Below are 15,900 nucleotides of genomic sequence, written 5' to 3' on the forward strand. Positions count from 1 at the left end.
TATATATACATATATATATACATATATATATATATATATATACATATATATATATATATATATATACATATATATATATATATATATATACATATATATATATATATATATATATATATATATATATATTATAACAAAATATACATATTTATATATATTAACAGTAACTTTATTATTCTAATTGTTATTTTACATTTTAAATTTAAATTAATCAAGGTATACTTTATTAAGTCCAAATATTATCTATTCTTATATTTACATTTATATAATATATATATATATATATATATATATATATATATATATATATTTATTTATTTATTTATTTACAAATAATTGTTCGTGAATCGTCGAAAATAGTCAAAGGGTAATTGATTACATGAATATAGTTCCAACATTTTTGAGACTCAACATTACAGACTTTCCTTATCGTGTCGAAATCATATAGAGATTAAGTTTAAATTTGGTCGAAAATTTTCGGGTCGTCACAGCTAAAACGTTCTTTATATGGTTTGAAACAGGCACCGCGTGTGTGGTATCAAAGGTTTGCTGATTTTGCTTCATTTGTTGGTTTCACGCATAGTAAATGTGATCATTCTCTTTTCATTTATCATCAAGGACGGGACATGGCTTACCTATTGCTTTACGTTGATGACATCATTCTTGTTACTTCAAATGACTTATTGAGGAAACGCCTTCTAACCATGTTCTCACAGGAATTTGCTATGAAGGATTTAGGTCCATTACGTTCTTTTTTAGGTATATCAGTTACTCGCTCACCTGAAAGGTTATTTCTTGATCAGCATGCATATACGAAAGATATATTTCATCGCGTTGGGTTATCAGATTGTAACATGGCTGCTACACATGTTGATACTTCTGCTAAATTAAGTTCAAAAAATGGGAAACCATATTCGAATCCTACAAAGTACAGAAGCTTAGCGGGTGCGTTGCAATACCTCACGTTTACTCGTCCGGATATCTCTTATGCGGTTCAACAAGTCTGTTTACACATGTATGATCCCAAAGATATTCACATGTTAGCTCTTAAGCGTATCTTACGTTATTTGCAAGGCACTCCTACTCTTGGTTTACATATTCACAAGTCTCGGTCCACTTCTTTAGTTGCTTTTACGGACGCTGATTGGGGCGGATGCCCCGATACACGACGTTCTACTTCGGGTTATTGTGTTTATTATGGTGATACGCTTATCTCATGGTCCTCTAAACGCCAAGCTACACTCTCTAGGTCTAGTGCGGAGGATGAATATCGCGGTGTAGCCAATGTTGTGGTCGAGTCGTGTTGGCTTCGGAATCTTCTTCTTGAACTTAAATGTCCTATCTCGAAGGCTACTTTAGTTTTTTGTGACAACATCAGCGCTATCTATCTTGCTGGAAATCCTGTTCAACATCAAAGAACAAAACACATAGAACTTGACATTCATTTCGTACGTGAAAAGGTTGCAAAGGGTCAGGTTCGTATTCTTCATGTTCCTACTAGGTACCAGATTGCCGACATTTTCACTAAGGGTCTACCACGTTTACTCTTCGAGGAGTTTCGTTCCAGTCTCGGCATTAGTTCTCCTAACGCTTCGACTGCGAGGGAGTAATAGCCGAATATATTTTCTATATATATGTCATGTTTATATTTGTATCATATATTGATAATTATAGCATAGATAGCCTTGTAAAATCATATCCATAATTAGTGGAATGGTTGTTAGGATTGTGTTTCTAGAATGATGTATGTATCGATATATATTGGATGACAGCTAATGAATGACACACGATTTATCATTCTAATAGTTTTCCTCTTATACTTTGATTGCGTCCCGCCTATTTATAGCATGTATAAAACCAGGTGGTGTTGATGGGTTGGTCGATGATAACGGATTTATTGAAGGAGTTTGAGGAAGTTGCTAAGTCACAGAGGTGTCTTCGAGCATAGGCAAGATAGACAACTGCTTAAGGCCCAAAAATTTAGAAGGGTCCAAAATTTTGAACATGTAATTATTTTTCTCAATATATTTAATTAAATTAAATAAAAAATTGTCAATTAAAGTTAAAATACCTTATTTTTAATAGTTAAATACAATGTAAGTAATTAAATAGATAAATTGGAGTATTATTTTTTATGTGTAATAAAAAAGTTTAACGTATATGTGGATCCATATTGATTTCGTCTAGGGCCTTTAAATTGTTGAGATGACCCTGCTAAGTCACATGTACATTACAAGATGGTGATTCAATTAATTTTTTGTTAATGCATTCATAAGCTTACTAAATTTGATTGATAATGTTGTTCCTCTCGATTTCGCAGGACATGGAGCGTATAGTAGACACAATGATGCAACATCTTTTTTCCAAAATAGTCTTCATGAACCCATGAAAAAAATCGGATAAACATATCTGAAATGGCTAGAAGTTTTTTTTTTTTTTTTTTTGAAAGGCAAGTTGTTGGCATCGAATACTCTCATTTGCTACGCACGCACGCGCTTTCGGGCAGGAAATCCGAACCGCATTACAGGGATCCGAACCTTATACCATCCCGAGGGGGAGGCGGTCGGACCTGGGTCCTGAATACGGGTCGGTAAAACCTTCCCCGAGGCAATTCGGCTTTCAGGAAATAAATCCCACGAATATTAAAATGATTTAAAGAATGTAGTCAACCCCCGAATCATATTGAGAAAGAGCTTGATGTTGACTTTGACACATCAGTTCTCAGTCAAGTCAACTATAAGGCCACATGCAATGTTTAGTGAAAGGGTCCGTTAACATTCGCCAACCAATCACAACCACCATAAGCAAATTGTTAATGGGATCGTGCGTCATGCCTGTAACATTGCTAACGAACAAGTTTGTGGGCTCCACTTCGATTTTAAAGTTTTTTATATGTATATTTAGAGTTTTAAATAATAATTAAATTAAATATGGGTAAAGTGGGGTGGTGAAGTTTATGATTGTGAGTATTTAGTGAAAGGAATGTGAAAGAAATGTTAAATGATTTGTGCTGATGTGGCGCTGATATAGTGGGTAAAAGTAGTGTGAAAGAATAGAATCATTGCATGTGGCCTAAGTACCTTTTCTCATGTCTTATATACGTTTTGATTTGTAATGGTATTGTTAGGTTCATTTGTGTCTATTGGCTTCTATTTACCCATATGCATTTAGTATATATATTGATCTACATTTGTTGAATGACAAATCTTTTAGCTACTACCATCAAACTGACCATCTACCCTCCACTTATAATGTTAACAATAATGCACATTCTGTCCTATCATGATCATATATTTCCACTTTTAGTAAACAAATAAATACCTATATTTTGTGTAAACAAAATGTTGTTAGATGCTACTGAGTAATACTACTGCTTATTTCATGTATTTTTTTGACAGCAACCAGCATCTTGCAACTTAGGTCTTGCAATACATCTAACAAACAATAGAATATATACACAAGACAATATGTGGACATACAGCTTAGACATAGACCATAGTTAGCATGTATATGCATTTGAGTAGCTGTGTGTACGCATATGGAACAAATGATTATCCACTGATCAAATATCTAGGCTTATGTCTGTTTTGGGGGCATAGCACATAATCTATTACTCTTCAATTGTGTCTATGCTTCTGTGTTTATTATGCATAAATACATATAATAAAATAATAATACATCATAAGACTAATAGCCAGCAATTTAAAGCCATATTTTGCAAGGTATGTGAGAACAGTTGTTACAAAAGAAGAGACACATCAATAACAAATATACAACTCTCTAAGCTATGCCTTATAGTGTCATAATCCCAAAAGCCATCACAATACATAAAAACAATGTTCCAACATGATTCTATAACTCAGGTTTACAAATTGCTAAATGCTCATATAGTGTCATATATCAAATATCAATATATCATGTATGGTTCTACTCCAAAAAAATAGAAGTTGAAATGTTATCGAAATCACATGTGCTTTTTCAATGTTTATTAGTTGTTCTACAAACTGGTCAGTCCAACAGTCCAACACATGTTTTAGAAATGTGCCTGATGTATTTGTCTATGTCGCTAATGCTGACGTGATTATCTCTATCTATACAATTACTGCTTCAGAACGAAATTGTACACAAATCAACAAATGCAAATTTCAAGTTTTTCTCACCAGCCGTGGACAAAATCCTAAATAAACACTACTCCGTATTGGTCAAGGAAATGGGGTACGATAACCCATTAGGAATACCACTTGTCAGATCCATTATAGACACATAGCACATAAACAACACAATTTTACACCCAACGCATAGCATATAGACAACACAATTTTACACCAAACACATAAATTTTACACATTTTACACCCAACGCATAGCATATAGACAACACAATTTTACACCAAACACATAAATTTTACACCCAACACATAGCACATAAACAACACAATTTTACACCCAACACATAGCATATAGACAACACAATTTTACACCCAACACATAGCACATAAACAACACAATTTTACACCCAACACATAGCATATAGACAACACAATTTTATTCCCAAACTAATGACGCTATAGAAATAGGTAACAATAATGCGCTTTTCATTTAACTACTCCCAAATTCTCAAATAATTTACTAATGCACCATGCAGATTACAACAACGCATAAACGACGCCAACCCCACAACTGACTCCTAATTCCTAAAAGACACTCGAAGGACAATCACAAATCAGTGTGAAGCACGTTCTCTTTCTGGAGCAAGGTAAACAAGCTACACCTAATTAATTAACACCCAACAAAACTTTACCTCAAACTAACATTATACTATACTTACCGAATGAGAACGTTCCTGTAACATCAAAGACGAAAAAGGATTGATCAGTTACCTCAACGTTTAGCAGCTAATCGCATTACTTCTAATATGTTAAAGTATGTAATCAAACAGACCTTTTGTAAATAACGAAACTAAAACTTAGCCACTGTACATGCTAACAATACAACATGTGAATTTTGCAAGGTTAAACAATATGTTCGAAAACAAAGGCCAATAAACCCGCAGCAACGTGAGGCAACCCTGATCATCGTTATAGTTGATTTATATAATACTATAAAAGTATAAATCTTGAGATACATTAATAACGTTTAGACAATTATTATGATAAGGTTATTTGTATTGAAAAAATACTTATGTGTTAGTGCATTATAGTCCCCGAGTTCATTACGTATCAAGTTTGTGTGCTTTAATGTTTAACTTTCACTGCTGGAGTGCAACCGCACGGGTGCACGTATGCATCAGTACGGGTACACTGGGCAACCGCACAGTTGCAAGCTACAACCGCACGGTTGCACGGGCAGTAAGTATATAGTGGGAAATTCGGGTTCATTGTTAGGCTTACATATCCTAAACATTCCTAAGTGTCTAATCCGATTCCCTGGTCATCTAGCATTCGTTTTGGTCGATCTATTTCATCCTAAAGTCATATTACTTGTTTAGATCAAGGGTTAATTGTTAGTTTTGATAGTAAAACCCAATATCGAGTTTTTTCGCACTCGATATTGAAGATTAGATCGTATAATTAATCCTGTTTACACGATCCTACATTATGCATGTGTTACTAATTATTCTGCCCACTTAAATTAATAATTTAGGTAATGTTAACACATCTAATAACTGAGCCAACTGTTTTCTTGAATTTGAAATAGGGAATTATTATGGTAGACATCGATCAACAATAGCGATCTACTTAAACCACCATTTAAATACACTCTTAAAGTAATTTTTTTTTTTTTTTTTTTTTTTTTTTTGAAAAGCAAGATGGATATTTGTTTATATATGAAAAACTCACAGGTACATTAGTGGGCTGCAAAAAGAAGCCCAATATAGAACACACAAATATACAAACACAAATTTACAGAAATAAGAGGCAGCCCCACTGTTTAGAAAAAACTCAACAGAAACTCGATCAGTTATATCGCGTAGCTACTTGGGTTAGATAACCAAACGAGCCACTCGATGTTTTTGTCTTTTACGCGATGTGCAATCCATTCGTATGATTTAACTTAAATTAATAGTCTTACGAATAATGGAATTACAGTTAACAAATTGATAATGATGGAAAATTCTGTAAAACAAACTAAGGTATATTTTCTACCTTAGACTTGTTTAACTAAGATTAAGCAATACTTCTAAACTTTTTCTTTATTTGTTTACTCATGTCACTATGAAGTAAAGGGATTAAAGCCAAAATGTCCATTCCCAAACAGTTTCTTGCGCTGGAGCCCAAAAAAAAAAAAAAAAAAATTGCCAGGTTGCCCTCGCAAGACGCAAGGAGACTTGCGTCTTGCCCTCGCAAGGCGCAAGCTTGCGTCCTTGCGTCTTGCGAGCTTGCGACCTTATCTGATCAGAAATACGATTTTGTGGATAAGATTTCGTCAGATATCCTAGATTTTTACGGATAATATTTTGTCCCTATATTTAGATTGACCTTGAGACTTTGAAATCACAGTCTCATAACAATTTTAAAAGTTTTCAATGCAGAGCTTATACCCACGTTAAGGTACTGTACTATTTTAACCATTATTTCACTAATTTTTGTCACTATGAATTGTGTTAATGATGATAAATTTGTTGTTAATATATGTTGTGGGAGTTATTTTGAGTACATTAACAACATACCCATATATATACCACGAGATTGTTTTAGAATTCGGTTAAGACTCCCAATTGCGCCCGTAAAACCAATGAATCGGAGAATATTGTTAAAAAATGTTCTTAAAAAGATTGAATTCCCACCCAATGCAGCTGTTTCAATGAGATACGTTATTAATAATCATGTTTTTGATATTACTAATGATGATGAAGACTTTCAAGAGTTTTTACAATATGCAATTGTAAATGCTCCTATTGATATTTATATTTTCGATAGAGTAATAATGCATCAGCCACAACGAAATTCAGAAACAAAATACTCGACAAACCAGCCACTACTACAACAAAACCAAGAAACACCCACACCAAAAAAAACCAAAATCACCAAAACCACCAAAACACCAACCACAACAATTGTTACTACAACATGATACCGAAGAAAACCTCGCAAGTAACAATTTCGAAGTGGAAGAACCTGAATTGCCACTTCAAACACAGAAGAGTTTGATTTGCATAACTATGGTCTTAAAAACGTATGTAAAATTAAAGAATTAAACCACCCGTTTGAGGTACCTCTTGTTGAAGATAGTGATTCAGATGGAGGAAAAGACGGAGACGCAGAATTCCAATATCAAGAAGAAAAGCAAGATCCGTTCTGGAATATGAAAACTCTTTTGAGTCAGCATGAGGAAGAGCGCGAACATACGATTGAAATACCAACCACGTATAGGGTGTCAGATTTAATTAACGTTCGTCAAACTTTCTGGAACAAAGAAGAGCTTATAAACACCCTATTTACAAAATGTCTTGAAGAAAACTTCCAAATAAAGCCTGTAAAGTCAGACAAATCTCGGTACATCGCTAAATGTGTGTTGCCAAAATGTGAGCGGAAATGTAGTGCTTACAGAATACGATTCACTGAAAACTTTATGGTAAAGAAACTGCATGACGTACACACATGCTCACGCACACTAATTATGGGAAACAATAAACATGCAACCAAAAAGGTGTTGGGTAGTATTCTTGTGGATTCATTCAAATCTGCAAACCGGGAATATAAAGCAAACGATATACGTGCGGATATAGGCAGCCGATTCGGTGCCAGCATATCTTATAATCAAGCATGGAGGGCCAAATATCATACATTATAGATGCTTCGTGAGAGTAGTGAAGAGTCGTACCAAATGCTTCCAATTTACCTATAAAACATTAAGATTCACAACCCCGGAAGCGTAACGAATTTGATCACAGACAAAGAAAATAGATTTCTGATGTGTTATTATTCCTTTGGCGTAGTTGTAAGTATCACTATTACCATTTAATTAAAATTGTAAATTTTGCACGAGACGCAAAGGGCGCAAGAAACAGTTTGCATCTTCCTTTACCAGACGCAAAGACACAAGACGTTTCTTGCGCCTCGCAAATCAATCGTACGCAAGACGCAAAACTTTTGTTTGCGTCCTTGCATTCCTTGCGTATCTATTAAAAACATATTTGTTTTAACATTGTTCATTCCTGTAGGTTCGATCATTTGTTCAACATTGTCGCCCGATAATCATCGTCGATGGAGCGCATTTGAAGGCAGGATATTTGGGTATAAATTTAGTTGTTGTTGCGATGGATGGCAATAATGGAATTTTGCCATTGGCTTATGGAATTGCTGGCGACTAGACAAATGAGTCTTTGGATTGGTTTTTGGGCAACCTACGAGACCATTTAATGACTTGTGGAATGGGTGATCGTATGTCAGAGCTTACTTTTATTTCTGATCGAGGTTTGCCAATAGCACATGGTGTTTCAACCGTGTTTCCCGAAGCATTTCACTGTTTCTGCGCTCGTCATTTGTTTGCAAGCATTAAAAGTAAATCCAATAAATTCAAATATTTTGAATGGCATTATTGGAAAATGGTCAAAGCTTATCGTGCGTCGGATTTTGAGGATCATCTTAATGTATTTCGAAGAAGATTGAAAGCGTCTTACAAAAGTTTAAGTGATGTTGGGTTCCACAAATGGTCTAGAAGTAGAGCTGAACATGTTAGGTATTCATACCTTACTAGCAACAGTGTAGAGTCTGTTAATGCACTATCCGTACATGCTCGAAAACTACCTGTTTGCATGTATTGGAATTTTTTCGCGCTTCGGTACAAGATTGGTATTTCAAACATCGCAACCAATCGATTAGTATTACTTCAACTGTTACTCCATATGCTGAACATAAACTAGCCAAGAGGACGAAAAAGTCAATAAGATGGCAAGCAATTCCATCGACAAACAATCTAGTAGAAGTGCGCGATGGACGAAAAAATGGCCTCGTTAATCTAGCAGATAAAGTTTGTTCATGTGGGCAGTGGCAGGGATCAGGCATACCTTGCGAACATGTTATTGCAGCAGCACGACTCTTTGGAGTGGCTGATGTTACTCAATTTGTATCTCATTGGTTCACGACAGAAACTTATATAAATACGTATATGGAACACATCCTTCCTTTGCCCCATCGGTCTGAATGGTCATATCCGGGGCCCAACGTTCTACCAACTGTAAACCCTCCCATTAAGCCGAAAAGAGCTCCCGGACGCCCAAAATCAACAAAACGTCATCCGTCAACGGGTGAAGACACTAAAAAAACAGTAAGAACATGTACTCGTTGCAAAGAAGCATGTCATAGTAGGGATAAGTGCAGATCTTCAGTTAATCGAACTGGTGAACCAACCACGAAATGGGTAGTAAAAACATCGGCCTCAACTTCAAAGTTGAAGAAGGGTAAGGAGAAACTCACTGACAAAGAAGCGTTTCATGCTTATCTTATCAGTCTTAGTTTTATGCAACGTGCAATCTAGCGAGCGATAATTATTAAACCAATATCCAAGTTTCTGTTTATTTTCCTATTGTATGTTTTTTATGTCATATCGATCGTTGTAATAAATTCTCGAAGATTATCTATTTTATGTGTGATAATCTATAATTTGGTTTAGCTAGAAAATACGCAAAGACGCAATACACACTTTGCGTACGCAAAACAATACTTAGAAGCATACGCAAAGATGCAAGTATAACCTTGCGTCCAACCATGTACCAATACACAAGGTCGCAAGATAGACCTTGTATAACGACCCGTCCTAATCCATCTGAACGAATACATTACATTTGGTTACATCGCGAGGTACTTGACCTCTATATGATACATTTTACAAACATTGCATTCGTTTTTAAAAGACAAGCTTTTATTTCATCATAAGTTGACGGCATGCATACCATTTCATAATATATCCAACTATAATTGACTTAATAATAATCTTGATGAACTTAACGACTCGAATGCAACGTCTTTTTGAAATATGTCATGAATGACTCCAAGTAATATCTCTAAAATGAGCAAATACACAGCGGAAGATTTCTTTCATACCTGAGAATAAACATGCTTAAAAGTGTCAACCAAAAGGTTGGTGAGTTCATTAGTTTATTATAATCAATCATTTCCATAATATTAATAGACCACAAGATTTCATTTCCCTTTTTCATAAACATCATGCATGCATATAGCAATCTGCATAAAAATCATTCATATGTTGAACACCTGATAACCGATATTAACAAAATGCATATAGAATATCCCCAAAACAAAAATCCATCTGTATTAATAACTCGAAGTACTAAACCATACCATTTTTCAGTATAGGGGGAGTTAGTGCCCGCAGATCTACCTTTAGGATTCGCGTCAATTAGGGTAACTGTTCCCTAATTCTTAGGCTACCAAGCTAAAAGGGTGATATTCGGTATTCATAATCCAACATAGAATGTAATTTCGAGTAATTGTGTCTATTTTGTAAAACATTTATAAAAGCAGCGCATGTATTCTCAGTCCCAAAAATATATATTTTGCAAAAGCATTTAAAAGGGAGTAATGAAACTCACGATACAATATTTTGTAGTAAAAATATTCATACGACGAAACAGAACAATGCAGGGTTTGCCTAGGATTCACGAACCTATATCATTCATATATATATATTAAAACATATACTTATAGTCGAACAAATATATATATTATTATTAGTGATGTAATTTTTATATTTAATAATTTATAAGTTTCATTATATATATATATATATATATATATATATATATATATATATATATATATATATATTCATTTTATATAATTAAAGGTTAATATAGTTACGTTATGTGTATTAAATATATTTATTTATATAAAATCTTTATTTTTATACTTATAACTTTAATAACGTCATTAAAACTTTTATTTTCGTAATTATAATTATTTAATAATAATGATATAGATAATACTGGTAATAATAGTAATGATAGTTTTAATGATAGTAAAATAATAATTTTAATAAAAATGATAATAATAATAATAATAATACTAAATGATAATACTTAGTAATAACAATATTAATAATAATTTTACTTACTATAATCATAGTAATAATAATAAATGATAAATAATAATAATAATAATTATAATACTAATAATAATAACAATAATAATAATAATTTTAGTAATGAAAACTACCTCCAAAAGCTTTCCTAAAAAAAAAACAATTGCCACGAATTGAACTCGAACCCATGACCTCTCGCTAAACCACAAACACTCTTAACCACTTAGCCATTTCTGTCTTTCTGAATAATTCCCCCTCATAATTATATTTACCCCGTATTTAACTGTTTTCCCTTTTCATCTTCTTCATAACAACAATCGACCAAGGTTCAAATCAAAACACAACAATAACACATTGGATTTATTTTTGGATTCATGAAATAAACAGAATATAGATGTGGTTGATGGAATTAATTAAAATAAAAATAAAATAAAAAAAAAAGAACCTGTATCAGTTCAGTTTAAACCACGATAAACACAAAATCAAATTTGACTTTTTAGGCTATTTTAATTACTGATTTCTACACAAAATACTTAGCAAAACATCCCTAGAATCTTTAGAAATCAAAAACTGAATCAAAAACTTCAACAGGATTACGAATTTCGTGATGAACTCAAGGTTTGACTTTTTGAACTTTATCTTTGACTCTAAAATTCGAACTCGTTTGAAAGAATTGGAAGTTGAAACTTTGCAGAAAGTTTAACTAGAATAATCCTAACACAACTGCATTATTAGTTTTTGAAATTAGATTCAAATTCGAGCTTTTGATTATCACAGGTCAAGAACATGAACTCAAAATCAAATTTTGATTTCTAGAACGTTTTAGATAAAGATTATAACATGAATTAGATAGTAATTCGTTCCTAGAAACTCTATGAATCCTCAATTGATCCTGAAACATCAATTTAAATTCGAATTTCGCGATGAACAAAAAGTTTGACTTTTGAATTTAAAGCTTTGACTCGAAAATTCAAGTTTAATAGAAAGAATTGGAGATTGAAAACTTACAGATAGTTTAGATAAAAGATTTCTAACACAATAGCATTATTAGATTTTTAAAATTCAATCGAAATCGAGTTATTGTGATTTTTTGTCAAGAACAGAGGTTACGACTGATTTTCTTGATTTTTCTGTTTTTAAATTCGAGTTGCATTGAACAGATAGTATCATATATAGATAGTAATCGAATATTTCAAGCAGTAATCTTGTTTGTTTGTATTGCAATATGATTTGGACGTGTAATCAAAAATCAGACAGAATATTAATCAGGAGAAAAAAATATATTAAACCGATAATGATATGTAACTGATTTGTACGATTTTTAGCTTTTTATATTTCCTTTAATTAATATTAATAATTAATATATTATTAATAATAATAATAGTTATTATATTAATAATAATAATAAATAATAATGATACTAAAAAAATCATAAAAATGATAATAATAATATTATTAATGATAATAATTGTATATATTTTTTAATAATAATAATAATGATTTTTAAAAATAATAATAACATTAATATAACAATTTACATGTATTAAATTTTATATCTATATATAATATCAAAATAATAAGATTCATAATACATTTTAATATTAATATTAATATTTATTTTGAGAAAAGTAATAATAACATTATTAATATAATAATTATATTTTAACTTGTAATTACATTTAATATTATAATTTATTAATCATGTTATATTTAATACGTATATAATATACAATATATATATATATAATAACATATATTTAATATTTAATATTTAATATTTAATATTTATACATTATAGTATATATACCAATAATAATAACAATCATATTAATAATATTAATAATTATACTACTTATTAATAATACTAGTAATGATAATAATATTAATATAACAATTATATTCAAACTTGTAATTAAGTTTAATATATTTCCAGTTATTATATCATATCCACCGATTATATATTTTATTGAATCCTTAATATTTATTAATTATCTATAGATTACAATATATATAATATTACCTATGTATAGAATTCATTTATATTTACATATTTATTTACACACAATTGTTCGTGAATCGTCGGGAACAGTCAAAGGTTAAATGAAATCGTGAAAACAATTTAAAGTTTCGAGACTCGACTTCATAGAATTTGCTTATCGTGTCGAAATCTTATAAGATTAGGTTTAAATTTGGTCGAAAATTTTCGGGTCGTCACACCTTGCGACCACATTGTACCAATACGCAAGGTCACAAGATAGACCTTGCGACCACATTAAAACATACGCAAGGTTGCAAGTTCATCCTTGCGCCCATTCTAGACTACTAATTATACAAAAAATTACACAACTTAACAACTTAGTGTAATACAAATTAATTAGTATTTAAACAGTAATAACAATCATACAACCTGTGCAGCCTTTGGAGCATCCTTTTGAGCATCCTTTGTCGCATCTTTTTCCTTTGGTGGTGGCGGTAGTGTATCAAAACGTGCACGGAAGAACGTCCTTGCCATTCTGCTCCTATATTTCTGTGCAACCTTTTTTGGATCTTCAATGTCATCACGGCCCTGCCATTCAAACACCAGTCTCTCCATATGGATGCACACCCAAACACCACAGTCACCGGTTTCACCTGTCTGCACTGGCATGTTACGACCAGTTTCAATCATCAACTCCATACTCTCATTGTTTTATTAGTAATCTTTAAGCTGTGATTCTGGCGTCTTGTTATAGTAGTCAATCGCGTGCAAGTAGACGGGCAAGTTTTCACACAACATTGTGACAACATGTTGTAGCTGTTCACTTGCAAGACCAGGTAAACTGTCGTACACATAAACTTTCATTTCTTCTAACTTTAATGATAGCAGCAAGAAATGTTCTGGGTGTCTAAAGTGTACTGGGATCAAGATCTGAAACAGAAAGAACATTTAGTCACAAAACCATCCATACGCAAGGACGCAAAATATACCTTGCGTCCAACAGTCACGAAGACGCAAGGACGCAAGACTTACCTTGCGTCCAAGCACCTTACCAGACGCAAGGTCGCAATATTTACCTTGTGCCTATTCCAGATTACAAAAAACATGTTCTGACTTCTAATTAAAAACAACACCAGATTGAAATTATAAACAGTTTAAGAATGTAAGTACCTGATCACAGGAAGACCAAGCTGGATACATTTTATCACTACCATCCCCAAGAGAAATTATATACGTGTAATTTGGTTCCCTAAAGGCAGTGATTCCTTCATTTTCTTGGAAATTAGGATCTTTGGCCTTGGCCTGCTTCAACTTCTCCTCCTTTTGCTTCAACTTCTCTTCCTTCTCCTTCTGACTTAATCCCCAAAATTCTTTAAAATTTGCAAGCTGTGCCAGGAATCCCGATGGCATAATTGTCCATCGAGAACTTGCTTTAACCACCTCATGTGGAAACTCATGAGTGTTAAACATCTGGATTGCTATGGGAAGAAATCTCTGACGATATCTCAAAAGAAATGTAGCCCAGCCATCAATGTGCTAAAAATTAAGAAGACAGGTTAAGATATTAACACAAATTAATTCATGACATAAACACAAAATTAAGAAGATCACTCACCAAGTTCTCCAAATACCCAGCCTCTCCTAACCCCAGCAAGCGAATCCAAAACTCCGTACTAAGGTAAATGAACTGATCACTTTGAAAGACGAACATGCAACGGGTCTCTTGCTTGCTCTTTATAATTGACATAGGATCTTTTGCAGGGGGTGCATGCTTTCTCTGATCTCTCCAGGCTTCAGTTGGTGGTGGTTTAAGACAACCTTCATCATTTATAAGTTTGTCGATCATGGCCCAGATTTCATCTTCACTAGCCCAATCATTTTCCTTCCTTTTTCTCTTATAACCCACCTTCACAGGTGGCTTACCACTTACATTCTTTGGTCCTTCTGTTTCACCATGTGCAACGTTATCAACTACCATATCATCAGGTTGTCCATCAATAGCTTTCTGATCAACCAATTGCTCATCAACACCTTGCTCTTCTGTATCAAGGTTGACAACATTCATGTTGTCCACTATCTCAATGACAGGTCAGGACAACTGTGCAAAACAGGAAATCTGGTTAAGAAAAAACACAGACGCAAGGACGCAAGATGACCTTGCGAACACGAGCTGCAAAGACGCAAGAATTGTGATGACCCGGGAATTTCCGACCAAATTTAAACTTGAATCTTATTTGATTTCGATACGATAAGCAAAATTTATAATGTTGAGTCTAAAAACTTTGAACTGATTTTATATATATATGCAATTACTCTTTGACCAATTCCGACGATTCACGAACGAGTGTGTGTAAATGAATGTGAATATATATAAGTGTATGTATTTACATATATATATAAATATAAACAAAAGTATATATAATAAATTGATATAATAAAACACAAATAAATCATTAGAATTAATTATGTAAGATAATATAACAATGTGGTTATTAAAATAAAGCTATATATATATATGTGTGTATATATATATATATATATATATATATATGTATATGTATATATATATGTATATGTATATATATATGTATATGTATATATATATATATATATATATATATATATATGATTATTATGATATGTATAATAGAATATAAATATAAAAAGAGTATAAATACTATATGATTAATAATATGTAGTGTTAACATATTAATATTAACTACAAGTTAAAATACTATTAATATTATTACTTTTATTAAATTAAATATTGTTAGAAAAATCAATATTAATAATATTATAGATATGAAATTTGATATGTAAAAAAAAATTATCATTATTATTAATAACATTAATAATATTTTAATTAGCATTATTATGAGT

General features: G+C 32.3%; 1 protein-coding gene across 1 annotated transcript; it reads left to right on the plus strand.

The window, feature by feature from the left end:
- Nucleotides 1–626: 626 nt before the first annotated feature.
- On the plus strand, nucleotides 627–1,610 carry LOC139867818 (uncharacterized mitochondrial protein AtMg00810-like). The gene has a single exon (XM_071856169.1). It carries the CDS (start codon nucleotides 627–629, stop codon nucleotides 1,608–1,610), a length of 984 nt encoding a protein of 327 aa, XP_071712270.1.
- The last annotated feature ends 14,290 nt before the right edge of the window (nucleotides 1,611–15,900 follow it).

The sequence above is a fragment of the Rutidosis leptorrhynchoides genome, chromosome 9, assembly GCF_046630445.1.
Source record: "Rutidosis leptorrhynchoides isolate AG116_Rl617_1_P2 chromosome 9, CSIRO_AGI_Rlap_v1, whole genome shotgun sequence".
Taxonomy (NCBI): domain Eukaryota; kingdom Viridiplantae; phylum Streptophyta; class Magnoliopsida; order Asterales; family Asteraceae; genus Rutidosis; species Rutidosis leptorrhynchoides.